Source organism: Physeter macrocephalus, chromosome 6 (assembly GCF_002837175.3).
Source record: "Physeter macrocephalus isolate SW-GA chromosome 6, ASM283717v5, whole genome shotgun sequence".
Lineage (NCBI taxonomy): Eukaryota > Metazoa > Chordata > Mammalia > Artiodactyla > Physeteridae > Physeter > Physeter macrocephalus.
In genome coordinates this window covers 84,873,051-84,899,971 of record NC_041219.1, presented here as the reverse complement: position 1 = coordinate 84,899,971, position 26,921 = coordinate 84,873,051, and the positions used below count along the sequence as shown (strand labels likewise).

General features: G+C 60.8%; 2 protein-coding genes across 2 annotated transcripts in view; both read left to right on the top strand.

The window, feature by feature from the left end:
• The window catches only part of LRP1 (LDL receptor related protein 1), an 80,099-nt gene extending 67,707 nt beyond the window's left edge, over positions 1 to 12,392 (top strand). Inside the window, exons 63-89 of the mRNA XM_024122969.3 lie at positions 294 to 387; positions 501 to 617; positions 844 to 963; positions 1,322 to 1,444; positions 1,604 to 1,729; positions 2,119 to 2,235; positions 2,931 to 3,037; positions 3,141 to 3,273; positions 3,950 to 4,069; positions 4,226 to 4,348; positions 4,704 to 4,844; positions 4,927 to 5,061; positions 5,140 to 5,259; positions 6,269 to 6,537; positions 7,009 to 7,187; positions 7,688 to 7,794; positions 8,046 to 8,162; positions 8,617 to 8,793; positions 8,938 to 9,078; positions 9,202 to 9,375; positions 9,628 to 9,789; positions 10,203 to 10,377; positions 10,518 to 10,619; positions 10,772 to 10,836; positions 10,940 to 11,030; positions 11,130 to 11,274; positions 11,440 to 12,392. Coding sequence (XP_023978737.1) covers positions 294 to 387; positions 501 to 617; positions 844 to 963; positions 1,322 to 1,444; positions 1,604 to 1,729; positions 2,119 to 2,235; positions 2,931 to 3,037; positions 3,141 to 3,273; positions 3,950 to 4,069; positions 4,226 to 4,348; positions 4,704 to 4,844; positions 4,927 to 5,061; positions 5,140 to 5,259; positions 6,269 to 6,537; positions 7,009 to 7,187; positions 7,688 to 7,794; positions 8,046 to 8,162; positions 8,617 to 8,793; positions 8,938 to 9,078; positions 9,202 to 9,375; positions 9,628 to 9,789; positions 10,203 to 10,377; positions 10,518 to 10,619; positions 10,772 to 10,836; positions 10,940 to 11,030; positions 11,130 to 11,274; positions 11,440 to 11,580 — 3,621 coding nt within the window. The 3' untranslated portion in view covers positions 11,581 to 12,392. The remainder of the gene's footprint in view (positions 1 to 293; positions 388 to 500; positions 618 to 843; positions 964 to 1,321; positions 1,445 to 1,603; positions 1,730 to 2,118; positions 2,236 to 2,930; positions 3,038 to 3,140; positions 3,274 to 3,949; positions 4,070 to 4,225; positions 4,349 to 4,703; positions 4,845 to 4,926; positions 5,062 to 5,139; positions 5,260 to 6,268; positions 6,538 to 7,008; positions 7,188 to 7,687; positions 7,795 to 8,045; positions 8,163 to 8,616; positions 8,794 to 8,937; positions 9,079 to 9,201; positions 9,376 to 9,627; positions 9,790 to 10,202; positions 10,378 to 10,517; positions 10,620 to 10,771; positions 10,837 to 10,939; positions 11,031 to 11,129; positions 11,275 to 11,439) is intronic.
• Positions 12,393 to 15,916: 3,524 nt separating this feature from the next.
• Positions 15,917 to 25,396, top strand: NXPH4 (neurexophilin 4). Its single transcript, XM_024122970.1, has 2 exons — positions 15,917 to 16,093; positions 23,832 to 25,396. The coding sequence occupies exons 1-2, from the start codon at positions 16,037 to 16,039 to the stop codon at positions 24,693 to 24,695; spliced, it is 921 nt and encodes a 306-aa protein (XP_023978738.1). The 5' UTR covers positions 15,917 to 16,036; the 3' UTR covers positions 24,696 to 25,396.
• Positions 25,397 to 26,921: the final 1,525 nt, after the last annotated feature.

Here is a 26,921-nt window from a genome sequence, read left to right as displayed (position 1 = left end):
ACACCACTACCTGCACTCCTCCTGGGACCCCAGCACCCGCCCTACTGTCCTCACACATCTGGTTTTCCCACGCTAACACCCCCGCATTTCTTGCCTACCTCTTGTCTCCCCACAGCAATACTTTTACACCCGTCACTTCCTGCGCTCACCACACCCCAACCTCCCATCCAGCTCAACCTCCCCCCAAGATACCTGACCCCCCTGCTTCTTTGAGACGTCCCGGCCCCTCGAAAGAAAACCTCCTGAGTTCCCCAGACCCCCACCAACCCCTCTCGCCCCCACCTGCCCTCCAGTTTGTGTGCAAGAACGACAAGTGCATCCCCTTCTGGTGGAAGTGTGACACGGAGGATGACTGCGGGGACCATTCGGACGAGCCCCCGGACTGTCGTGAGTGCCCGGGCGGGGTGGCGAGAGGGCCCCGCGCCAGGGCCGCCCGACTCCCGAGGCCCCGCGCGGCCCAGCCCCCGGCCCTGCTGACGCCGCGCCTCCCCTCCCGGCAGCCGAGTTCAAGTGCCGCCCAGGACAGTTCCAGTGCTCCACAGGCATCTGCACGAACCCTGCCTTCATCTGTGACGGGGACAACGACTGCCAGGACAACAGTGACGAGGCCAACTGCGGTAAAGGGCTGCCCTCCCGCCCCGCCTTGTCCTCCCCGGGATTTGGGGGCTCGGTAGCTGCGCTCCCAGGGCAAGGAGGCTCAGTCCACAGCGGCCACCTCTGCAGGCTGCACTCCTGCTGCCCCAGCCCTGGGCCTGCGCTCTGCCCCCCGAGGGAGTGGGGACCCCGCCCTTCCCGAGTCCCGCATCCACCGTTAGTTACCCTCCCCTCCCCCCACCCCCACAGACATCCACGTCTGCTTGCCCAGTCAGTTCAAGTGCACCAACACCAACCGCTGTATTCCCGGCATCTTCCGCTGCAACGGGCAGGACAACTGCGGAGACGGGGAGGACGAGAGGGACTGCCGTGAGTGCCCCGGGCGTGCGGGGCGGGGCGGGGAAACGGCACGGAAACACGATTCACATTGAAGTCTAGCCCCCACTTCTCCTAGGGGTCGTGCTGCTCTCAAGGAATGTTACTAGATGAGCAACGTAAATTATATGGGGTGTGACTTGGTTTGCTCGTAAAATCATCACGCACATCGTAGAGACGTGCAGATCCAGAAGACAGAATCACCCAACTTGAAGATAATTTTCCCTCCTCCCAAGAAATTGCTGGCAGGACCAGGACAAGGCCAGGGCTTGGAAGAGGGAGAGGATGGGGATCTTGAACTGTGCGGGGGAGGCGGAATGGGCAGGTCCTCATTCTCTCCCCAACCCCGCAGCCGAGGTGACCTGTGCCCCCAACCAGTTCCAGTGCTCCATCACCAAGCGCTGCATCCCCCGAGTCTGGGTCTGTGACCGGGACAACGACTGTGTGGATGGCAGTGACGAGCCCGCCAACTGCAGTGAGTCTCCCAGAGCCCGCCCTCCCTCCACAGTGTCTGCTGCTCCCACCACCCCCACGTGTGACCCCCACCCTCGGTGGCCGCTCCCACCCAGACCGCACCCTCACAGGGCATTCCTGAAAGGAGCCTCCCCCTCATCACTGGGCCACCCCCTTGCAGCCCAGATGACCTGCGGAGTGGATGAATTCCGCTGCAAGGACTCGGGCCGCTGTATCCCGGCGCGCTGGAAGTGTGATGGAGAGGACGACTGCGGGGACGGCTCGGACGAGCCCAAAGAAGAGTGTGGTGAGCTTCCCCAGCCCTGCTCCAGGGAGAGGCGCCTGACGGGGAGGGCTGGGGCTGCCTGCCGCCTGGGTCCCCGTATGGCCTGTGCCCAGCACCCCCTGTCTAATTCCCGTCCCCACTCCCGCCAGCACCTCATCAGCACACACCTGCCCACCCTGTGGGGTCTGTCGATCCCCTCCCCAGAGCAGCTCCCTCCACCCGTGTCCCTCCTGCCCCAGAAGTTCCCATAGACGCCACATCTCAGGACACGGCCTGGACTCTCACTGCTGACTTTTGTCAGGCTGGAATGCCCACTCTCCCGCTCCTGGCCATCTTGACCACACCTTCCGGGGCCCTGACATCTGCCCGCCTCTCTGTCCCTGACTGCCCCTCAATCTTGCCTCTTCTAGACGAGCGTACCTGTGAGCCCTACCAGTTCCGCTGCAAGAACAACCGCTGTGTGCCGGGCCGCTGGCAGTGCGATTACGACAATGACTGTGGCGACAACTCTGATGAGGAGAGCTGCAGTATGTCCCCTACCCCGTCCCCCCCGGCCCAGCAGGTGTCCTCCCCCAGGAGACCTCCCCGCTCAGTACCCCTGCCCCTACTGCCACCAGGCTGCACTAGAGCAGGTGGCTGCTTCCCAGGGCTGGGGGTCAGGAGCTCCCTCCCGCCTCACCCCACCCCACCCCACCCCGCTCCATGTTGTGTATTTGAGTTTGTGCCATTTCACCTCATCTCATGTTTCTCTCCATTTTCACACTGTCCTCTTGGGGTTGCAGAGGTAGGTGTCTCTGATGTGCCCGTGCTCCTACCACATCCCCTGCTGCTGCCCCAGAACCCACCTGTCCCCGTGCTGTGCCAGCCCATCATCCTTTACTGGCCTCTCCCTCAACCCTGGTGCTTGTCTCAGTGGTCTTGTCCCTCCCTTCCCCTCCCCACACACAGTCTGTCCTGAGGGCAGGGCCAGGGACCCGTGCCCTCTCTCATGTGTCTGCCCCAGAGGGGTAAGTGTGAGTGCCCTCTGGGCCCGACCGGTCCCATGAGGGCAGCCAGTTGGCTTGCCCGGGATTAGCTGAGCATCTTGGTCATTATGCCAGTCAACTGTGGCCTTCAGGGACGCAGGGATGGGTGATATTGCTCTGCAAGGGCTGGAGATGCTCTCGAGGGCTGGGTCCCTATGTCCACCCTCCTGGGCCTGTCTCTCCCCTGTCCTTCCCAGCCCCTCGGCCCTGCTCTGAGAGTGAGTTCTCCTGTGCCAATGGCCGCTGCATCGCTGGGCGCTGGAAATGTGATGGGGATCATGACTGTGCGGATGGCTCAGACGAGGTGGGCAGGAAGACCAGAAGCAGGGAGGGATGGCCTTAGAAGAGTCAGGGCAGGCCTGCAGGGGTGCCCAGGTCTGACCAGGATGCTGCTCCTGCGCCCACAGAAAGACTGCACCCCCCGCTGTGACATGGACCAGTTCCAGTGCAAGAGTGGTCACTGCATCCCCCTGCGCTGGCGCTGTGATGCAGATGCTGACTGCATGGACGGCAGTGACGAGGAAGCCTGCGGCACTGGCGGTGAGCCCCTCCAGCTCGGCTCCCCAGCCCTCCCACCCTACCCCCACCCCGCAATAGCACTTAATCAGGAGCCAGCTGGGTTGAAATCCAGCAGAAACCTGTGGGCTGTGTCCATCCAGGCCCCATCCCACAAGTTCCAACACGGCAGTCAGCTGCCCTGAGAAGTAAAGTCCCTGCTCACTTTCCTTTCCTGGGGCAGTGAGGCAGCACCTGCCACTGGCCTGGGCTCGACAGCCCAGAGGGGGCAGTGGGCAGGCCGGGTGAGAGAAGGCTGGCGCTTGGAGCAGTGAGGGCAGTTATCCTAGCTCTGCGCTGGTGGGCTAAGGACAGGGATTGGAACCTAGGTCTCCTGACTCCCAGCTGAGTGTACCTGCCATTGAACTACAGTAGGCCCTGGAGCCATGCCACACCACCAGAGAAAGAGGGCTCTGTGGCACCCTCTGGACACTTCCCCCAAAATGCCTCTTCTCCCCTAAATACCAGAGGAGGCAGTTCTGCTCAGCTTACCCGGCTGGTAGAAAATTAGGAAACTCGGGTTCGATCTGGTGGTACCACCGCTTTCCCCGTGTTCCCTCTAGGTCTCTGCCCCTGGAGGGAGGGGTCTGGGCAAGACCCGGCCGCCAGCAGCCTCGGGCTCGGGGCTCATTCTTTACTCTTTGCTCCCCCTGACGCCCAGTGCGGACCTGCCCCCTGGACGAGTTCCAGTGCAACAACACCCTGTGCAAGCCGCTAGCATGGAAGTGCGACGGCGAGGACGACTGCGGGGACAACTCAGACGAGAACCCGGAGGAGTGCGGTGAGGCTCCTGGGTCGGGGCGCGCCTTCGGACGGGGCGGGGCTCCCGGCGGGGGCGGGGCTTCTGTCGGGGAGGGGGCGGGGTTCTGACGCACCCTGGTGGCCCTCGGCCCGCCCCCCGAGGCTGATTCTGACTTGTCTCCTTTCGCCGCTGCAGCCAGGTTCGTGTGCCCTCCAAACCGGCCCTTCCGTTGCAAGAACGACCGCGTCTGCCTGTGGATCGGGCGCCAGTGCGACGGCACGGACAACTGCGGGGATGGGACTGATGAGGAGGACTGTGGTGAGCCGGGGGCCAGTAAGGGGGAGCCTGGGGCGCCTAGAGTGAGGGTGCTGCACAGGCAGTGGGGCTGGGCCAAGTGGGCTCATCATCTGGTGAGCCGATTCACCGGGAGAGGGGAGGATCCAGAAGAGGGGCGGATCCACTGCCGGGAGCCTGGGGGCCCTGTCTTGGAGGGAAAGAAGCCCCTGAGGAAGGTATTGAGGTGGAGACTGAGAATCTGGATGTTTAACCAGCTTCCCCTGAAGCTTGACAGCCAGGCTTGGGACCCACTCTACCCGTGACTGACTGGGGGTTCCAGTGGGAAGAGGGGGCAGGGTGGTAAATACCCCGGACCTCAAGCCCCGCCCTCCCCCAGAGCCGCCCACGGCCCAGACCCCCCACTGCAAAGACAAGAAGGAGTTTCTGTGCCGGAACCAGCACTGCCTCTCCTCCTCGCTGCGCTGCAACATGTTCGATGACTGCGGGGACGGCTCTGACGAGGAGGACTGCAGCATCGGTGAGACCCGGCGTGCTGGGGCGGGGTTTGGCCGGGAGGGGCTGAGAGCCGAAGCCCAGGCCTAGACGCTCTGTCTTTGCAGACCCCAAGCTGACCAGCTGCGCCGCCAACGCCAGCATCTGCGGGGATGAGGCACGCTGCGTGCGCACCGAGAAAGCCGCGTACTGTGCCTGCCGCTCTGGCTTCCACACGGTGCCAGGCCAGCCTGGATGCCAGGGTAGGAAGGTGGGGCCCAGCGGGGCGGGCAGAAGCCCCAGCCGCAAGACTTTCCATGACCCTCTTGTGTAACCCCCAGACATCAACGAATGCCTGCGCTTCGGCACCTGCTCACAGCTCTGCAACAACACCAAGGGCGGCCACCTGTGCAGCTGCGCGCGCAACTTCATGAAGACGCACAACACCTGCAAGGCGGAAGGTAGAGGCCGGGAGAGGACGGAGAGAGGGGGCGGGGCTTACAACGCCAGGATAAGAAACGGGACCTGGAACGCTGTGTTTTCCTCCAAGCACCCTTGCCCAAGCTTGGAATTCCAGACCCGCAGTACAACTTTCTGCACTCCGTTCTGGCAGCCGTGCAGGGGCCAGAGGTCCCGGGGCTGAGGAAGTTTGTGGGGAGAGCACGCAGGCGCTCATCACCACACTTACAGAGCCAAGTGTACCCCACCTGCATATTCCCATTATGCTTTTTTCAGGTTTATGGAGGCATAATTGACAACATTGTAAGATATTTACTGTGTGCAAGGTGATGATTTGATGTGCGTGTGCCTTGTGAAAGGGTCCCCCCCCCATCGAGTTAACACATCTATCAGTTCACGTATGTACTTTTTTTTTTTTTTTTGGTGAGAACATGTAAGTTCTACTCCCACATATGCTTTGACGCACACCTGCGCCTTCCTCATGCCTGTATACAAACACACTCCACATCCATGTATGCACACCCAGGCACACACACACACTGTGCACACACAACCCCACCACACGTGCCCAAGTGCACTCAGATGCCCATGCACACCTGCCCCCCTCCATGGCCATGCTCATACACCCCCACATGCGTGTGCACCCGCAAGCAGATATCAGTGTGGAGCAGGGACCGTGGTGATGCTGACAGAGGCCATGAGGAGGCAGAAGTCCATGAGGCTGGAGGAGGAGGGACAGCAGGACACACCAGATCACCTCAGGAGAGGAGAGGAGGGGAGGGGAGGGGAGTTCCAAGGGCTGAGGCTGGAGTCCTCAAGCCTGGCTCTGGGGCGGGATGACAGAGGCTTCTGGCTGGGTCAGATGGTTTGATTAGGAGAAGAGACATTGTTAGTGTGAAAGGCGCTGGGCTGGGTGGGGAGCACGTCGCGGCGGCTCCTTCCAGCACCAGGCCCAAGAGCCCCCAGCCCCACCTTTCACCCCCGCCAACATCTGGTCTCTTGTCCCTCCAGGCTCTGAGTATCAGGTCCTGTACATTGCTGATGACAATGAGATCCGAAGCCTGTTCCCCAGTCACCCCCATTCGGCTTATGAGCAGGCCTTCCAGGGTGACGAGAGTGTCCGCATCGATGCCATGGATGTCCATGTCAAGGCTGGCCGCGTCTACTGGACCAATTGGCACACGGGCACCATCTCCTACCGCAGCCTGCCACCTGCTGCGCCTCCCACCACTTCCAATCGCCACCGGCGACAGATTGACCGAGGTGTCACCCACCTCAATGTGAGCACCCAGCCTGGGGTGGGACCTACATGGAGGCACGGGCTGGGTAGGAAGACTCCAAAAAGCAGACTGTTCAGAGCAGAGTTTGCAGAGGACAGCGGAAGGGGCAAAGGGTGAGGCTGGCCTGCAGGGCAGACTTCGGATTACGTCATGAGGCCCGGACAGCAGGTACACAGAGCAGCACCATCATCAGTAGGTGTTTCTGCCACATGGCAGCCGGAGGCTACAGGACACGGGGGCACCTGGCCGGCAGCATCAAAGCCACGTTCAGTTCCTGATCGTCACAGCCAGCCCACTAACTAACCTATTCCGTCTTACTAACCTATTTCGTCTCCTTGGGCCTTACTCTGTTCCTCAATAAATCAGGGTCGTGATATCTAGCAGGGACAGGCTGGAGGGGTGTCGGGGGGCTGGACAATGGGCAGGAAGACAAAAGGTGGAAGCCTCTGACACTGTAACCCCCTCATCCAGATTTCAGGGCTCAAGATGCCAAGGGGCATCGCCGTCGACTGGGTTGCCGGGAACGTGTATTGGACCGACTCGGGCCGAGATGTGATTGAAGTGGCACAGATGAAGGGCGAGAACCGCAAGACGCTCATCTCCGGCATGATTGACGAGCCCCACGCCATTGTGGTGGACCCGCTGAGGGGGTGGGCAGGGGTGCCGGGGGGAGGCATCTGGGCTGGGGCTAGGAAGCCCCTGGGTTGGAGGTGGGTGCCCAGCATCCCCTGGCTTGTCCTTCCTCTCCCAGACCAGCCTGGGGTCAGAGTCCTCCGCAGGCCCCTGGGTCTTCCAGGCTGCGCCCAGCCCTGGCCCTCCCTGATGCTGCCTGGGGTCCTGCTGGCCTGCTTAGGTGAGGCCTGACCTCCACTTGGCTGGCTGTCAGGGGCAGCCAGGTTCTGGGCTTCTCCTCTGCTCCAGGGGGGCAGCTCTGCCTACTTAGACGACTCTGGAGCAGCACAGTGTGGTTTTAGAGTAAAAGATCTTTAACCTGGTCAGGAAGTTGACTCCCCCCAGTTCTCTCTGGAGGAGGTGGACAAGAACACCCTCCTCTCTGTGGACCAAGCAGTCTCTGTGCCCTGTGACCACCTTGAGTGGCCTGCTGTGGGAGCCCAGGTCTTAGCCAAACTCACTCCTTCTCCCTCCGCAGCACCATGTACTGGTCAGACTGGGGGAACCACCCCAAGATTGAAACAGCAGCCATGGATGGGACCCTTCGGGAGACGCTGGTACAGGACAACATCCAATGGCCCACAGGTCCGTGCAGAAGTGGACAGGGGATGTGGGAGGGGTAGGCTCGCTGAGCCTGGGGCCACACAAAAGTTAGGGAGGGGAAGAGGCTTGGACTGGGATGGGACAGATGGGCTGTGGAGGCTTTTCCCAGAAGAGGTGATTGGGAGGGATCATGGGAACAGGGTGTAACTGTCCCAAACATGGAGACAGTCCTGCTTGCTCCCCCAGCCTGGGGCAGGGAGGCTGGGCCCTCACAGTGCTCTCTGCTCCCCCAGGCCTGGCCGTGGATTACCACAATGAACGTCTGTACTGGGCGGATGCCAAGCTCTCAGTCATCGGCAGCATCCGGCTCAACGGCACTGACCCCATCGTGGCTGCTGACAGCAAACGAGGTCAGAGTCCGCCAGCAGCCTCGGGCCCTTGTCCTCCCCTCTGAGTCCAAGGCCTCACCTAGCACCTACCATCCTCCTCAGCCTGGCCCTCAACAGTGCCTTTCAGGCCCCTCCCAACCAGACACCCCCTGCACCAGTCCTGCAGGCCTGAGGCCCACCCTGACCCTCTGGGCCACTTTTCCATTCATTCATTCTCCCAATGAGTATCGAGCTGCGTGGAGGCAATATGCGTAATAATAGGAACTTAGCCAGCGTGAGGAGAGGGAGCAGAAGTTGATCCTGACCCCAGGCGTCTAGGGCTGATGGGACCTTTTGCCAGTAGTGGCCACAGCAGGAGGAACAGGTTGAGGAGACTTTGCTTTGGGATGTTTGAGTTTGAGGTACCTGGGAGCCTTGGGGCCCAGTGTCCTGGAGAGTGTGACCAGGGCCTGAGTCCCCTCTGACCCGTCCGCAGGCCTAAGTCACCCCTTCAGCATCGATGTCTTTGAGGATTACATCTATGGCGTCACCTACATCAATAATCGCGTCTTCAAGATCCATAAGTTTGGACATAGCCCGTTGATCAACCTGACGGGGGGCCTGAGCCACGCCTCGGATGTGGTCCTGTACCACCAGCACAAGCAGCCTGAAGGTGAGTGGAGACGGAGAGCCCAGGCTGGGGCAGGGAAGGCCAGGGGGTGCTGAGTCTCCGAGCTGCAGCCTCAGGTCCTGGTGGGCAGGGGAGGTTCTGGGTCCACAGGGCTCAGCATCCTCCCACCCCCGCCCTCACCTGCAGTGACCAACCCCTGTGACCGCAAGAAGTGCGAGTGGCTCTGCCTGCTGAGCCCCAGTGGGCCTGTCTGCACCTGTCCCAACGGGAAGCGACTAGACAACGGCACCTGTGTGGCTGTGCCCTCGCCAACGCCCCCGCCGGACGGTATGCTCACGCTCCTCCCCTGTCCCCCATCCCATGCTCCAGAGCCCTCCTCCCTGCAGCCCCTGAATTCCCCTCCCCACCCCCCGACTCTACCCCCGCCCAACCCCATGATCCTTCCTGCAGCTCCTCGGCCCGGAACCTGTAACCTGCAGTGCTTCAATGGTGGCAGCTGCTTCCTCAATGCACGGAGACAGCCCAAGTGCCGCTGCCAGCCCCGCTACACGGGCGACAAGTGTGAGCTGGACCAGTGCTGGGAGCACTGTCGCAACGGGGGCACCTGTGCTGCCTCCCCCTCCGGTACGGCCTTCAGTTCTCCTGCCGGGACTCCTCCCGGCCCCTGGGCCCCCAGCCCCTCCAGCAAGCCGCCTCCGCTCAGACAAATCCCCAGTCCCTGCCCGGCCTTACTTCACCCCTGCCCCCAACCCCGTGTCGCTTTCCTCTGCCGTCTGCCATCTGCCCTCCGCCCAGGCCCTCCCAGCCCTGTTCCCCTGCAGCAGGGCAGGGCGGCTCAGTGGGCCACAGCCCCGCTCACACATCCTCTCCCGCCAGGCATGCCCACGTGCCGGTGCCCCACAGGCTTCACGGGCCCCAAATGCACCCAGCAGGTGTGTGCGGGGTACTGTGCCAACAACAGCACCTGCACCGTCAACCAGGGCAACCAGCCCCAGTGCCGATGCCTGCCTGGCTTCCTGGGCGACCGCTGCCAGTACCGTGAGTGAGCTGTTCCTGGGCCCTGGGGCAGGGCATGATGGAGCCGGGGGTCTCAGAGCGTAGCGTGATGTCACAGGTGCGAGTTCTCTGGAGAGAGGCCGTTTGCGGCCCAGCCGGGCCCAAGTTGCCGGTGTTCCCCCGTGGAGGGGTCAGCACACTCCCCCCCCGAGGTAGTGAGCCCTCTGGCATCAGGATTATTCAAGCAAAAGCAGTGCCCTGTCAGGATGCTCCGGGCCATCTTTGTACCCTGGAGCCTGTGACGTGGGGGCAGCCAGGGGCTCAGGAGGAGGCGGGAGTCACCCAAAAGACCTGGGGGTCCCCTCAGGCGGGCAGCTGCCCCCCACAACCTCTGGGGGACCCTCCTGAGGGCGGCGTTCGAGGCACCTCCTCTCCCACCCACCCCCAAACCACAGGGCAGTGCTCTGGCTACTGTGAGAACTTCGGCACGTGCCAGATGGCTGCTGACGGCTCTCGGCAGTGTCGCTGCACCGCCTACTTCGAGGGGCCCAGGTGTGAGGTGAACAAGTGTAGCCGCTGCCTCGACGGGGCCTGCGTGGTCAACAAGCAGAGCGGGGATGTCACCTGCAAGTGAGTGGGGCCCCGCCCTGCGGGGCCAGACCCTGCCCTGTCCCACCCGCCGCCCACTCCTCCCAGCCCCGCCCCGCCCCTTCCCCAGCATCTCAGACGCCCTCCATCAGCCCTGCCCAGCCTCTCACTCCTTCCTGCAGCTGCTCCGATGGCCGGGTGGCCCCCAGCTGTCTGACCTGCGTTGGCCACTGCAGCAATGGCGGTTCCTGCACCATGAACAGCAAAATGATGCCTGAGTGCCAGTGAGTTGGGCCTGCGCCTCACTGAGGCCTAGATTATCCCTCCCTCCCCCAAGTCTGAGGGGACCAGCAGAATCCTGCGGCCCCTCCCAGTTTCCCCGGCAGCCACGGTTGTGGACGTCATGCCCCCTCAGCTCTGCCTCTCCCGTCTGCAGGTGCCCACCCCACATGGCGGGACCCCGGTGTGAGGAGCAAGTGGTCGGCCAACAGCAGCCTGGACGTAGGTGGCAGCGGTTGGGGAGGCAGGGCTGCCGGGACCTGGGACCGAGGGCTTTGTGCCTCCTAGGCCTTTCAGACCGAGCTTGCCACCTCCTCCCCTCTAGATATGGCCTCCGTCCTAATCCCTGTGCTCTTGCTGCTGCTGCTGCTGCTGGTAGCGGGAGCGGTGTTCTGGTACAAGCGGCGCGTCCGAGGGTGAGTTATGGGGAGTCTGGAAAATTGTGGCCATGATTTCACCACCCTATAACCATCTCCCCCTGGAATCCCTACCCCCAACCTCCTTCCTCCTCCCAGGGCTAAGGGCTTCCAGCATCAGCGGATGACCAACGGGGCCATGAACGTGGAGATTGGGAACCCCACCTATAAGATGTACGAAGGCGGGGAGCCTGATGATGTAGGGGGCCTACTGGATGCCGACTTCGCCCTGGACCCTGACAAGGTGGGCTGGGAGGACAGGGGAGGAGGCTTCCAGGACAGGGACAAAGGGCTGTGGGTGGGGTGACCAAGGGTATTGGGCTGGATGATGGATTGGAGGTGGGGATGGGGTACCCAGGCCACAGAGCCCAGCCCCTGAGCCCCACCTGACCGCTCTGTCGCCTTTCAGCCCACCAACTTCACCAACCCTGTGTACGCCACACTCTATATGGGTGGTCATGGCAGCCGCCACTCCCTGGCCAGCACGGATGAGAAGCGAGAACTCCTGGGCCGGGGCCCTGAGGACGAGATAGGGGACCCCTTGGCATAGGGTCCTGCACCATCGGACTTCTGCAGAGAGCCTCCTGCCCCCTGCCAGAGAAGTCCTTCAAGGAGCCCCCATCCTGCCCAGCCAACCCCTCCCCAGCCCTGCTGGGATGTATAAATGTAAAAATGAAGGAATTACTTTTTATATGTGAGTGAGCAAGCGAGCAAGCGAGCACAGTATTATCTCTTTCCGTTCTCCTTCCTGCCTGCTCCTCAGCACCCCGCCCAATGCTGCCTTCCGGGAGGGGGCGCAGGAAGGGGGCCCCTACAACTTACAGGTATAAGGGGGCCCTGCCTCCCACCTTCCCACCAAAAACGCAGCCCCACTGGGAGAGCTGGTGGTGCTGCCTCCCCGTCCCTGTTCAAGACACTTGGTCAAGGCTCTCCCCTCTCATCCCCCCCACCCCTCCCAGCTCCCTGGGGGCTGATTCTGGGATTCTGGGGCGGTTGAGTCCTTTGCTGCCCTTGTCTGAAAGATTTGGCTCTGGCTGAGGTAGGAAGGAAAGGATGGAGTTTTTAGTTCTTGGGGGAGGCCATCCCGTGCCCCAGCCCCTACTCTAGGGGCACCTCGGAGATGGCCACACTCAGTATCCCTCCCAGACAGGCCCTCCCCCTCTCCAGTGCCCCCACTGTGGCTCCCAGGGCTGGAGACTTTCTTTGGTAAACACTCCCCCAGGCTCCCCTCCCCTGGGGATGAGGAAGAAGTGGGGCACACCAAGGAAGGGCAAGCGGGCAGCCCCGTTTGGGGGATATGAACGTTTTAATAATTTTTGCTGAATTCCTTTACAACTAAATAACACAGATATTGTTATAAATAAAATTGTAAAAAAAAAAAGAAAAGAAAAGAAAAACCGTTTGTGTCTACCTGAGTGTGAGACTCTGGGAGCTGGCCTGTGCTTGCAGGCTCCAGCCGCCAGAGGGAGCCATGCTCTGTGCTGGAGGGAGGCTTGAGCATCGGGTCTTCAGTGCCCTTCTGGAGCTCCATCCCCCTTCATTGGGCTGTGGCAGGGAAGTGGGTGGCACTGGACTTGACCAGAAATACCTGCTTCTCCTGGCGGTGTGAACTTGAACCAGTGACTTCACCTCTCTGGATCATGTGTTCTGTCTGGCTCTAGGACACTAACTCCAAGATCTGTTTCTCTGTACTGTCACTTTTATGGGACAACACTGCCACCCCTACCCAAAATTATCTCCCACAGTGAGAAATCCCACAATAAGAAATGAACACACTGGGGTTGTGAACGGCTTTCTAATCCTTCAGGGTGGTCCCATACAGCTCTCTCTAAGTTTGCTCTTGAAGCACTGACATCTCACACTTCATGGAGAGTAATTAATCAGATGCCAAGAGTCAGAACCCTGGATTCAGGAGAAGGAGGGCCCCTGGAGTTAAAGCTGGGAAGACCAGTTTTCCAGGCCCCACGGTCCACCACAGACACATCTCACATCCCAGGGGATGACAGGAAAGGACTGCTACAACCAAAGGGGGTACCAGGTCTACTTCAGCCCCTGGCCAGAGAAGGGAACCTCTTGCAGAAGGTCACACCACTTTACATGGTCCAAGATTGGGAAAGGGTTAGAGCCCCGCTCTCCCCACAGTAGCAGATATGCTCAGAGATGGCAGCTTTAAACGTCTGAAGGACCCTTGCCAAGCCCAAGGGGGGAGCATTGCCTTTCATTCCCCCTCCCTCCCTGGTTTAACCTTCTCAGTCTATTCCTCCTTCCTTGAGAAAGCTATGAGTCCAAGCACCTCTAGAAACAAGAGCCCTCCCCTTCCCTCTTAGGCCCGAGATGCCATCTCCAGCCTCAGCTTCCAAGCCAGTTCTGCGATCCTCCACTGCCTCCCGGGCTCCCTAGGGCCCCACGGCAGAGCGATCCTGCTGGGGAAAGGGGGCGTCCTTGTTGATCGCTTAGAGAGAGGCTTGTGTCCTCATCTGTCCACCAGGTGGCGTACGCACTCCTGCAGCGCAGCTCATCCTCAAGCCCAGCACAGCCCCCTCCCCAGTACACTAATTATGCACCTCCAGGCAGACCCCAGCCCAGCCTCTCACTTCCTTCCCTTGGGCTATTCTGCCACACCCCCTCTACCCTCCTCCAGCCGGCTCCTCTCCCTCCCCAGCGCCTGCCTACTACCCACCACCACCAGCCCCACCCCCTCACTCCCTCCTTCTGCCAGCCGCGCATCTGGCGCCCCCGGGGAGCCACTGATTCTCTGCCTGTCGCCTCAAGATCCTGGGCAGAGCGAGAGGGGCCCCCAGCTGCGGCTTGGAACACACACCCCTCCAGTCATCATCCTCCCTCTGCCAGCCAGGATGGCCAAGAGAGGGTCTACCAGGAGGCAGTCCTCAAAAACGCCCCACCTGCCAAAGACGGCAGAGAGACCTAAGACAGAGATGGAGAAGAGACAGGGGCAGAACCAGAGGCAGAGGCTGATACAGACGGAATGAGAGACAGAGACACAGAGATGGAGACAGCGAGTGGGGTGTGTGTGTGTGTGTATCTGGAGACAGAAAGCAGTGACCTGAGACTAGCAAAAGGAGGAGAGATGGGGTGGGTAGGACTCCAGATAACCAGGACTCTAGTGAAGAGCTTCTGTCCTGGGTGCCCTGGGCCTGAGTGTGCCTACTTCCCCCACTGCCCACTACCATTTCAGCAGCCCCTGTGCTTCGCACACAGGCTCAGGATTCTGGATGGAGCCTCTTGGCCTTGGGCCTTCTACCCCTTCCTGCCTCCCTCTCTGCCCCGCCTGCACCCAGGTTCCTGCCTCCTGGCTTCTGTCTGTCTGTATGGGTGTCTCTGTGTCCGCCTCATCTTCTCAGCATTCCTAATCCTTGTTTTGTGTCTGTCACATCCCTATATCTGTCTTTGTGTGTGCCTGGGCTTGTCTTTCGGACTGCCAGTGCCGGCGTACACCTGAGTGTGTGTCCATCTCCATATGTGGATGTTTGCCTCTCTGCCAAGGCAAGGAAGGTGGGGTCGGCTCTGGGCTCTGAGTACCTGGCTGGGTATGCTTGTCTCTTGGTGAAAGTGTACATTTGTCTCTCTGTCTCTGTGTGCTCCTGTGTGTGTGTAAATCGAGTGTGTCCATCTGTGTGGATCAGTGCCTCTAGGTGTGCACCTGTCTGTGTGTGTGTGCTGCTCTCTGTGTGAATGTGTTTCTCTCTGCCTGTATGTTCATCTCTACAGTGTGGCCTGCCCCTGTGATGCACCTGCGTGCATGCCTGGGGGCATGTGCTGGTGTCTCCGGGTATGTGTCTGTCTCTCTGTCTCTCTGTGTCTTTGCTTGTCCCTATCTCTTGCTGTCAAGGTGTTGGTCATACCACAACCTCAGCCACAGCCTCAGTGCATAGCAACAGCTGACAGCTGAAGAATCCTTGGGCAGGAGAGAGAGAGAGACTAGTGGGAGGAGGGAGGGATGAAGAAACAGCCAAGAGGATAGGGACAGAGACAGGGCCAGGCTGGAGACAGAGACAAGGACAGAGACAGAGGTGGAAGGGGAGAAGAAGGATCTAGAGGAGCTGATGGTTAAAGATGGGACACTGGGAGAAAAGGGATGGAGACTGCACCAAGAGGCCGGACAGGCGGCGCGGTCCCTGCCCAACCCCCCACGCGGGGATGCTCTGGGACGTGTGGAGGGGTCGGCGGTGGGGGGCGAGGGGCAAAGGTGAACGGCGGATCTAGCGGAGGGGTCCTGAGACCGCAGAGGTGCCTTGAAGGCGGGGGCGGGGTGGGGGAGGGCGGCGGGCGCCGTTTGTCAGCCCTATTGACAGAAGTGATGGGGTTTCCGTCCGTGATCAATGATTCTCATCTCCGGGCCGAATGAGCCGCGGGGCGCCCATCCATCCCCGTCAGCGCCGTGCAGCGGCAGGCGCCCGGGGCCCCGCCCGCCCTCACCTCGGCCCCTGCCCTGCTTCTGCCCTGGGACCCTCCAGGGCCCGGATCATCGAAGGGGCCCGGAGCTCCGAGGGACCCTGGTCTTGCTGGGCCGCTGAGCCTCCCCAGGCCCCTGCTCCACCGTGCCCCGCTTCGGGAACAAGGTCCCGGAGCCTCGAGCCCCACTCCCGGCCCTATTCCTCAGCGGTGCACAGACCCAGCCTCTCGGGTACAGGGTGCCCGAACCCCTCAGCCCTCTCCGCTTCGCACCTGGGCCGGGGGCGTGTCTGGGGCGTGTCAGGGTGAAAGTCACCTTCGGTGCCCCCAGCTGGGCGGGAGGGGGCGCGCGGGGCGCGGCCGGGATTGGAGCTCCGCGGAGCCCCGCCCCCCAGCCCGCCCGAGTCAGACCCAACTTTCTCCCCCGCCCGCGCCCCGCCCCCAGCGCCGCTCTCCGCTCCTCTCGTCGCTCAGTCCGCGGGCCGCGCCGCCCGCTCCCGCCGCTTCGGCAGCCACCCCGCGCCCTCGACCTCAGGCCCGGCTCCCGCTAGCGCGGGACCCGCCCCGCCCGCCCCGCCCGGCCTCCCGGGAAGATGCGGCTGCTCCCGGAATGGCTTCTCTTGCTCTTTGGCCCGTGGCTCTTGAGGAAGGTAAGGGCTGCCCTGCGGTAGCGCGAGCGCTGGGGTCCGGGACGCAAAGGTCCCAGAGTGCGAGGGGCTCCGTGCGCCCGCCCCGCCTCCCGCTCGGAGCTTCCGAACTTTGCGCGGCGTGGGGGACGCGGACAGACAGATTCCCGATTCAGGATAGGCGCTCTCCCAGCGCAAGTTGGCTGAGGGTCCGGGGGGCTGGTGCCAGGGTGGAGGCCCGACTCGGATCCCGCTCCAGGCGCGGCGGGGGAGGGGACGAAGCCCGACCCGCGAGTGCGCCAGACGGAGCGGGAGTGCGAGACAGACAGACAAGCCAGCAGGGTGTCAGCCTTGCCGTCTTTCCGCGCCAACCTCGCTCGCCTTCCTCGCTGTCTGTCCTTCCGCCCATCCACCCCCGCCTTCTCATTTCTCTTCTCTGCCCTTGTCACAATGCCAGGTGGGCACTGTGTTCCGAGAATACACAGCTCGAACACACGCGCGCACACACGGACTCACACAGATACCGCCGAACTTGGCTACAGTCTCCCATCACATTTCCCGCGGAGACACCGTCTCCCCTGCACAACCTCACAGACACACCCCTCTCTCAAGCCCGGCGGGTAGGGGGTGAGGGCTGTCTGGAAAGAGTCTCTCCTCCTGTCCTGTCCTCGCCCCCATCTCCCTAGGCTGCCTCCTTCCCTGAGGCTCCAGGGCGAAGACAGAGGCTAAAGGGGCCCCGATTTGATCTGCCTCCCTCCCGACTTGGAGGCTTCGATTTGTGTACACGGCGCGCTCGTGTGTGCTGGTGTGGAGTGCGGGGGTCAGCGTGTGCACCTGTGTGCGTGCCTGTGTCCGGGGCAGCCAGGCTTGGGTGTCTAGTGCTGGGGTCCAGGGTGCGTGTCTGCTGGTGTAGCGTGTGGTGTTGGCTTTGAAGGGGTGAGTGCAAGTGTGCCTGCTTCACAGTGCAGCCATCTGTGCCCCGCCGTGAGTCCCATAATGGGGGCCTAGGCCCAGGACCCCTATCTTCTTCCATCAGCTCCCCTGTCTCTGACTTTCGTGTTTCCTACCCTAAGTGTGACCTACCCAGTTTGGGGCAGACAGGTGGCTCCCTAAACCCCTACTCACTGCACCCCAACTCCCAGGCCCTGCAGAATCTGGAAGCGGTGTAGTTCTCCCCACACACCTGGACCCCCACCTGCTCAGCCAGATCACACTCAGCAGCTCCAGCAGGGCAGGGGCTGCCCTAGTGAAGTTGGCGATGGAGCTGCCTGAGTCTCCCAAACCCTCCTGGTGACCTTGAGGAGCTGGAAGGTGGGCAGAGGAGCCCCCTCCACAAAAACTGCTTCCACTGGCAGGAGCTTCTTTTGGACCTGCTGCCTAGCTCTGCCCATAGAGCCCTGTGGGAGGGGGTCTGTGTCCCACAACCGACCCAGGTGTGAAGGCCCCGGGGGAGAGGTGGTGGGGATGGATGGTACTCCCCTGCCCCTCCTTTCTAATTCCTCCCCACTCTCCTCTCCCCTCTCCCCATCAAATAAACTCCCCTGTGGACCTATCTGGTTTAATTTCCTTTGCCCCCTGAAGGGGAATGAAACAGCTGGTGAAGACTTGAGGGAGAGTAAGCGAGAGGATGTGAGCGATGGGGATGTATCTGAGTGTGCTAGAGCTGCCGCCGGGGGTCTCCGTGTTGGAGTCCGTGGGGGAGAGTGTATCTACCATTTAGTCCAGCTTGTGTGCATGTGAGAAGCTGTGTTTACGTGTACGTACAGACCATGGGTGTGTGAATATGTATAACTGCGTGCAGGAGTGTGTGTAGGAAAGTGTGTGTCTGAGTATCTGTGTGCGCTTGTGTGCACTCGTGAGTATGGGGTGTGCTCATGTGTTTACCCCGAGGTGTGTCTCTGGTGGATATATGTGTGTTGGGGTGCATGTGTTGTCTGTATGTGAGTCTCCGAGGCTTGTGAGTGTGTATCTGCTTTCTTGTCATTTTGAGTGCATTTGAGTGTGAGCCTCAGGATGTGTTCATGTATCTGAGTGTGGCTTGTGTGTGTGTGTGTGTGTGTGTGTGTGTGTGGGCGCGCGCGCGCGCGCTCAGGGCTGTCTCAGCGCCAGAGCTGGCACTGGGTTGACACTGGGTAAGAGGCTGGTGGGGCACAGTTTACAGGGAAACCCTAATTGTCCAACATTAACAACCCTGCCTTCTCCCATGCCGCGCTCACTTGCCCCTCCTTCAGGAGCTCTCTCCCTCCTTCCTCCTTGCTCCAGGCTCCTGGTCTCCTTTCGGGGCCTGCGACTCCTGGCTTCCACTGCCCCTGGGGCTCTGGCCCAGGCCTCCTTCAGGATCTTTCTAACACTGTCTTTGACTCTTCTCTCTGTCTCTGGTCTTCCCCACCCCTTGCCAAAGCAGCCACCTACTGGGAGAAGCAGCAGGCGATCAATAGTCACTAATCACTAATCACTAATTACTAATTAGCTGGGGGAGGGCAGGGGCGGGGCCCTGTGGGACCTTCCAGCTCTATCATGCCTCAGGGAAGGATTAGGCTGAATTGAGTCTCTCAGCACTGGCTGGCCCCAGCCCTGCATCTAGCCACCCCCTCCTGCCTCTGTATTCCCCTGTAGCCCCCCTGCTAATCTCTGGCTGGGCCACTTAGGCACGTGCAGCCTGGGCCAGGGCCCAGAGCTGTCCGGAGGGATTTGGGGGTAATCAGGGGCCGCAGCTGGGCCAGGGACACAGGCGAGGTGGGCGCTGTGATAGCTCCCTTGGGCCAGGGCCTGCGAGTATGGGAGGGGCACCCGCGGAAAGAAGAATTTAAACGGTCTTAGGTTTGGGGTGGGGGAGGAGCTGGAGGTCCAGGACAGGGTGGCTGGGGAAGAGGTGAGGTGCTTGGGGGACAGAAACAACGTAAAGAAGGGTCACTGAGGTCAGAGACAGGGTCTTTGGGAAGGGGCGAGATAAACGTTCAGAGAGACCAGGTAAGTGGAGGGGGCATCTTAGGGGTCAGAGATGAAGTCATCGTCGAGGAGATGCGGAACTTTGGACCGAGCCCTGGGACTCCACATGGGTGGGGGCCAGGACGGGCGACAGGGTAACAGAGAGAGGGCAGGGTCGGTCATGGGGGAGGGGTCCCAGGGCGCAAGGGCGGCTGGGCGCAGTGGGGAGTCGCGGGGCTCGGGGTGGGAACGAGCTGCGGGGCGGGGATGGGGAGCAGGGAGCGCTGCCTTGAGCGCTGGAAATTGGCGAGTCTCCCCCTCTCCCTCGCCTACCCCTCCTCCACCTCCACCCCGCCCACTCCCCCTCCGGCTCCGGCTTCGGGAAATTACATCCCAGCTCCGCGGCTCCCACCCGCCCCACACACCGCGCCCCGGAGCCCGCGCCTTTATAGGCACATTTATTGCAATAATAAAGTGAGGCGCAGGGCGGGAGGCGGGGGGCGGCCGTTCCCGGGGGGACTGCGCCGGCTCTGGGAAGCAGGGAAATAAAATAAAATAAAATAAAATAAAAATTCAGATAACGGTGAGCCTTGCGCTGCAGGCCAAGAGCAGGCGGGCAGGCGGGGCTGAGGGGGAGGAGGCGCCCTGCCCAAGGGCAGAGCCCGCCACACCGGCGATCCCCGCCCCCTCACACTATAGCTACAGTAGGGTCTGGAAGGAGGTATCTTCGCCTCCACCTGCCTAGCCCCCTCCCGTAGCCTGATCCTGCCGGTCTTCTGCCTTCTCCTCTGACTTGTCTCCCATACCTGTCCTCAGCTCCTGTCTCCCTGTCCCTGTCTCTTATCCTCTTCCTTGTCCCCCATTTCCCATTCTAGTCCCCATTCACATTCCCCATCCCCAACCCCATCCCCCGGGTCTCCGCATCCCTCAGTATCCCTGTTTCTGCCCAACAACCATTTCCCATCCCCCGTTTCTATTCCCATCCCATCTGGTCCCCATCTCCCAGCCCCTATAACCCACTCTCATTCTTCCCCAATGCCCATCCCTCATCCACCATCCCTGTCTTCCTCCATCCCCGTTTTAGTTCCACCTTGTTCTGTTCCCCCATTTTCATTCTCCTGGCCCCTATCCCATCTGCATCCTAGTCTCTGCCCAATGCCTGTCCACCATTTCTGATCTCTTCATCCCTGTTCCAATGCCTGTCCTTGTTCCATCCTTATCTCTGCACCATATACCTGTGCCTGCCCAGTCCCCCTCCATCTCTGTCCCAGTCTTCACCCCAGCCTGCCCAGTCCACCCCACCTCTGTCCTCACCCCCGTCTCTATCCCTGGTTCCCAGCCAGACCCTGGCTATTTCACCCGCCCTGACTGCGGTGCCCGCACCTCTTTCCCTCTCCTTCCCCAGCCCGGGCCTGGAGCACTCCTCCTCCCCAACCACAGGGTGCCATCCCCTCCCCCAGTCAGAATCCTGAGCCACCACGCCCGACCCACACAGCAGGAGAGAAGCCACCGACCTGTCTGGAGGCCTGCGGGAGGTGTGCCCTGCAATGCGGCTGGGGGGCCAACAGCCTGATCCTCCCGCATTCCCAGCCGTCCCATCCCAAAAGAGCCCCCCCCAACCCAGTGGAGTTTGTTCAGCAGCAAAAGGCAGCCTCAACTCCCCTCCGATGCGTGGGCTCGCTGCCTTGGGGGCAAAGCACTCCCGGCTCGGCTCCCGCCCCGCCAGGGCCTGGAGGCGTCTGGTGAAGCGCACCCCCATCCTCACCCTCCCACTCCCTCCTGCACCCCTAAGCCGACAACCAGGCTAGCCTCTCCCCTCCGCAAATGTCACTGCGCCCAATTATCTTAATTAAACCAGCTCTGAAGTGAGGGGGACCCTTCCTCAGACAACACCCTGCTCCCACTCTCATTCGTGGAGGGGGAGGGAGAGCACCATGGATTCTAGGCAAAGACGGACTCCCTTATCGCCTTGCTTTCCCCTCCCTCCCATCCCCACCCACGGTTGGAGACAATCTGAAGGATAGAGGGAAAGTACCACAGGTAGACAGACAGACAGACAGACACAGAGAGAAAAACAGAATCACAGAAGGAGAAAATTAGAGACAGAGTGAGGAAGAGACAGAGACAAAAAGAGACTGAGAGAGGGAGAGAGAGAGAGATGGAAAAGCAGTGAGAGGGAGAGCGAGCGTGCGGGCAAGGAAGCCAGAGGGAGGATTTGATTTGATTTGATTCCATGATCCCATTTCTCGGCTCGTTTCCTCGAAGACTCTCGCCCCTCCCTGACTGAGCTCTCCGCACAGGGTGGCTTCGGCCGCCCACCGCCCCAGCCCCGCAACTCTTCCCTTTTATCTTGGCTGTCTGCAGCAGCGGGTGGGGGTCGTGGGCGCCCAAAGCCCAGGGATTTGCCAGGATCAGAGAAGCGCAGGCAGCAATTTGCCTGGGATCAGAGTGGGGGGACACCTCGCACCCCTCACAGCCCAGCCAAACCTCCTTGCCTCTCCCAGCCCCTGCCTGGGAGGAGTCGCTGGACTGAAGCAGTCGACAGGTCCTGCACTGGGTGCAGGACGTCTGGTGCTGCTGGGGTGTGCTGGGAGGGGTTAGCTCAGAGGCATTCGGGGTCACAATGCCCCGGAAAGAGCTAGTGGTTGGGCCCAGAGGGGTGAGGAGATTAGGTGTCAGAGTTCAAACGACTCGCCCCCAACCATTCTTCGACTTCCCCTGGAAGCTTCACACACTCCCTCCCCCGGGGCTCAGGCCCTGAGCTCTCTAAGCCCACCTCCTGGGGCCTTGCTCCCTCCTCCTGGAAGGCCCTTTCCCCCTCCCCCGTGGCCCTGGACCACTTCCCCTCAGCCCCTCTCAGGCCCACCCTCCGGGTGTTAGCTGCCAGCTCAAGCTTGTCAGTCTGAGTCAATCACTCTTGACGCTCCCGCCCCCCTCACCTGAGCTGGGAGGAGAGATGGACGGGAGGAGGAATGAGGGGGGCGATAAATATGTATGATGAGCGGGTGGCGGCGGCATTAATAACCCAGGATCGCAGAGCTGCGGGAATGGGGACCAGGCGGTGGAGATTCTAGCTCAGCAGCTTGACTCTGCCATTCCTGTCCCCTGTGGACACATGGTGTATGCAAACAGAGGGGGACACCCATGCTGCCTGGCCTCTTTACCTACCCAAATCTCATCCTGCAGGCCAGTGTGGGACCCCCGCCCCAGGCCATTCATATACAACTCACACATATGCACCCCCCAGGGGAACATAATGAGACCACAGTTGTTGTGTCATTGTGGATACACTGACACACACCCTTGAGAAAGAGCTTGACACATGCACAGAGGATGATAGGAGCTCACACAGGGAAAGTGACACCCTCAGTGAATCACACACAGCCACCCTTAGATATACAGCCAATCCAGGCATACAACTACACCAGCCACACAGATGCAACTACCACAAACTGAAACACAGCCTCACTCAGATCAACACACACACACAGACAGACACAGCCAACCCAACCAAGCACATATGCAACCCGGACACCTATACATAGCCATCACAGACTGATACGACAGACATTCGGCCAACACAAGCAGGCAGACACACTTAACACAGCCTCCTCAGACTGATACACAGGGGCATACAGATACACATAGACACACACACACACACACACAAAACCACCATGCACAGGCAGACACATACACACCCATCAGCATAGGTTGAGATGAGCACACGCACGCGCACACATACACACACACACACACAGTCATCACTCCAGGCAGGCAGACACGTAAGTACAACCCTCTCAGGCTAACAGAAATACAACCACCCCAGACTGACACACGCAGTACTCCCTGCCCCCCAAGCCGAACCCACACACAGTAAGGGCCACACTGAATGGCCACAGCTAGCACAGTCTGACACACTCTGACATGCACAGCTCCTCTCCCTCTTTTCACTGGAGCAGCATCTCCATATTTCTTCCTCTCGCTCTCTCGCTCTCTCGAGTCTCCTTCATTCCCGGCCACCACCCCACACACCCACACACCCACACACCCACACACACAACCCCGGTCCGCCCCAGATAATTGATGGCCCGGGCCTGCCCAGGCAGCTCTTGCCTCTGGATCCATCTTGTACTCCACCCCGTGCTGTCTCCCAGATCCGTGGCCACCTGAGACACACCGAGATGTGTGGGGGCAGGCAGGGGGTGGTCTTCCAGCACGCTCCCAGACCAGGGAGACCACCAGGCGGCCTCCCCCACAGCAGGAGTGCTGGAGGCAGAGAGGGGTGCCCACGTAGCTCCCAAGCCTCAACCCACAGCGCCCAGACTGTCCACTGCTCTCCACAGCTCCCCTGGTTTCCCTTGCTTCTCCACACAAGGGAGTAGAGGCTGAGGCCCGGGTGAGGGCTCTGGTCTTGGCAAAAGTGTCGGGAGGTCTCACTCTTTCTTGATGCTGGACATTGACAGTGGTCATGGCCTCCCTTTGCCGGAGTCCAGCTTCTCCCTGGCCCATTACTCCCAACTGAGCCCGAGTCCTCAGCTCCACTCCCTATTCAAACCCACATTGGCTTTGGCCTTTTTGGCTTTCTCAGCCCTCATCAGAGTTCTGAGAACACAAGGATTCTCAGTGTCATTTCACAGATGTAGAAACTGAGGCGAGACCACACAGCTTGAAAGGGCTGCAGGCCCACTCAAACGCGCACTCCCTGAGCAACTGCTCCGGGCGGCCTGATTCCATTTGGTTTCCTAGCGGCTGTGGAGAGGGACTGGCGTGGCCCTGGCGGGTGGCCCCAGACAACCCCAGCGTCTCTCTTTTCCTCTTTCTTCGTCCATAGGCCGTCAGCACCCAGATACCAGAGTCCGGGAGGCCGCAGTACCTGGAGCTGCGCCCGGCCACGGCCGGAGGGGAAGCCCCTGGCCATCGGCTCCCGGCACCGCCGAGGTCCTCCGACGGCCTGGGCACCGCCCGTGCCTGGAGCTGGGCCTGGCCGGCTAACCACACCCGGGCACTGGCCCGGGCTGGTGCGGCGGGGGCCCCTGTGCAGCGCACCAAGAGAAAGCCGTCTATCAAAGCGGCCCGCGCCAAAAAGATCTTCGGCTGGGGGGACTTCTACTTCCGGGTGCACACTCTCAAGTTCTCGCTGCTGGTGACGGGTAAGATAGTTGACCATGTGAACGGTACCTTCAGCGTGTACTTCCGCCACAACTCGTCCAGCCTGGGCAACCTCAGCGTCAGCATCGTGCCGCCCTCCAAGCGTGTCGAGTTTGGGGGCGTCTGGCTGCCGGGGCCCGCCCCCCACCCTCTGCAGTCTACGCTGGCCCTGGAGGGGGTGCTCCCTGGGCTGGGGCCCCCGCTGGGGCTAGCGGCCGCGGGGTCGGGGCTAGGGGGCACCCTCGGGGGCGCGCTGGCGGGTCCGCTTGGGGGCGCGCTGGGAGTGCCCGGGACCAAAGAGTCACGCGCTTTCAACTGCCACGTGGAGTATGAGAAGACGAACCGCGCTCGCAAGCACCGCCCGTGCCTGTACGACCCATCGCAGGTGTGCTTCACCGAGCATACGCAGAGCCAGGCCGCCTGGCTCTGTGCCAAGCCCTTCAAAGTCATCTGCATTTTCGTCTCCTTCCTCAGCTTTGACTACAAACTGGTGCAGAAGGTGTGCCCAGACTATAACTTCCAGAGCGAGCACCCCTACTTTGGATAGCGCGCCCCGCCCTCGCCCGGGCCGTGAGCTTCCCGCGAAATCCCGGACTCCCTAAGTGGGACCTCTCCCCGTACCCCGCAGCTCCTGTGGCCGCGTCCACCCTTTCCACTCTGGGGCGGAGAGGAACAGCCCTCCTGGGGACCATCAGTCGGCGTGGGTCCCCTTTTCCTTACTGGGAGTGCCCACGAGGCTGAGGGTAGCCCCCTTGGCTACAGCCCAAAGTGGAGGAGCAAGAGCGCAGCCTCAGAATAGGCGGGGCTTGGAGGCGGTCCCAGCCTCTCCTGCGTCCACATTGGGTCCTCTTTACGCCCTGGCGCTGGGCTGGATACTCCCTTTGCTCGCCGCTTTAATAACGCCTGGCCTGGGCACCCTCATCCCACCCTGACTTTCTTATCCCCAGGCACTTGTCCTCCACCCTGTACCCACGTAAAGACCATAAAGGCCTATAAACCGTGGCCTATTCCCATCCCCTTCTGCTTGCCGTATGCCTGTCCCCCTTTCCCCGAAACCCCAAAAATTAGGGTAGCGGAAGCAGAACTCCTGGGCATAGGCGATCGACCCGGCCCCTGCCCTCTGCCCACCTCCCTCCGGTCCTTGCCTTCCTGCTCCACCTTTCCGGCTGCTTCCTCTCGGTGATTTTTTTTTTTTTCCCTACACCAAAACAGACGGGAAAGGGAACAAAATAAAGTGAAATCCAATACGCATCTGTGTGAGACCTTTGTAGGGAAGGGGGTGGTGGTGGTGGTGTGGGTTTATGTCTGGCAGAGACCTGGCCAGGGCCTCCTTCCTCGGCGGCTCGTGGGGAAACTGAGGCAAATATTGACGGAGCTAGCACCTTGGAGGTCATGGGGTTGGAGCCCTGCCTGAGGTGGGAATTTTCCTCCCAGAGGTGGGCGAAGTGAAGCTGCCGAAAATAGGATGGGGATTAGACCTGACAGCGGACCACCATCGGGCTATTTTGGGGGAGGAGGTATAAGGCCTTGAATGGGAATGGAGATGTAGGGACAGCGTAGGCAGAGCGCTGACAACCTGCTAAGCTCCGCGGGGCTGGCGGGAGGCGGCAGGTGGGGCGGGGGGAGGGGAAACGGTGTTTTCGGCATCTGGAGTCATCGATCTTCCTCTTTCTTCCTAATTCCGTGGGCGCTGAGTTTGCAGACGATTGGGGGAGGGAGGGAGAGAGGTAGGGAGGCCTGAGACGAGGGGGTGGGGGAAGGGACGAGCGCGAGTTTGGAGAGCCCAGCAGCGTCGCTGCTGCTTGCTGTCTGCAAACGCAAACAAGGGCCCCTTCAGCCAGCTGCCCACCCTCTCCCCACCCCCCCGCCTCCAGCTAACTCCTGTCGACACAGCTGCTAATTTTATCCGCCCCCAGCCCTGGCCCGGGCGTTAATTGGCTGCGGCTTCATTAGCAGTTCTCAAGCTCAGCATCCCACCCCCCCGCCTCCCCTCGGGACCCCTGACGGGGGCGAGGGAGGAGGTACAGACTAGCTGAGACACTGAACGACACCTCGTCTTCAGCCTTCCTTCGCCTTGAGTCCTGGGTCAAGGTAAAACTGGAAGAGAGCAGTGTTCTCCAGAGGATTGCCCACTGGCTCCAGCGGGAAACTGAGTCGGAGGTGAGTCTCACCCAGACACACCTGGGAGTGAAAAGTCAGTATGGGGAAAATAAATAGGTGATGGATGGATGGATAACAGGATCAACTGAAATGAAGAGGAAGGTGGGAAGTGGTTCTGGGTCAGAGATTATAAGAAGGAGAGGAACCCAGCAGATAGACTCCTTATAAGAAGGAGAGGAATCCAGCACCAAGCTTATTACTGGAAAAAGCTGAAAGCACCTGAGGCTAGAGTGGGAGGGAAGGAGGTTAGAGCTAACTAAGGGGGGACTTCTGAGGCCTGTTATGAGAACCAAGTGGGAATGACTGGAATTAGCGAGTTAACCCATCTGAGCCTCAGTTTCCTCACTTGTAAAGCAATAATAAAATAGTTCTGGAGATTAAATGAGACTTTGCAAGTGAATAGGCTTTGTGACGGATTGTCTTCCCCCTCTTTGACTCACAAACCTATCTCCTCCATCGCCATCCTCTCCGCTTCCTCCCCTTGCTCTTAGGACATCTGGACATCTGGGAGCAGAGTAAGGTGCCTCTGCCTGTAATTGCATTTGTTGTTCACCTCTTGATGGACCGGCAGTCAGTGATCTATTCTGATATTTCCACGGCTATGGCATGCCTA

Excerpts from the sequence above, each read along its gene's own strand:
- NXPH4 (XM_024122970.1), top strand. The coding sequence starts at position 16,037 with ATGCGGCTGCTCCCGGAATGGCTTCTCTTGCTCTTTGGCCCGTGGCTC. Across the intron at positions 16,094-23,831 it reads GCCCGTGGCTCTTGAGGAAG|GCCGTCAGCACCCAGATACC; the intron begins GTAAGGGCTGCC and ends CTTCGTCCATAG.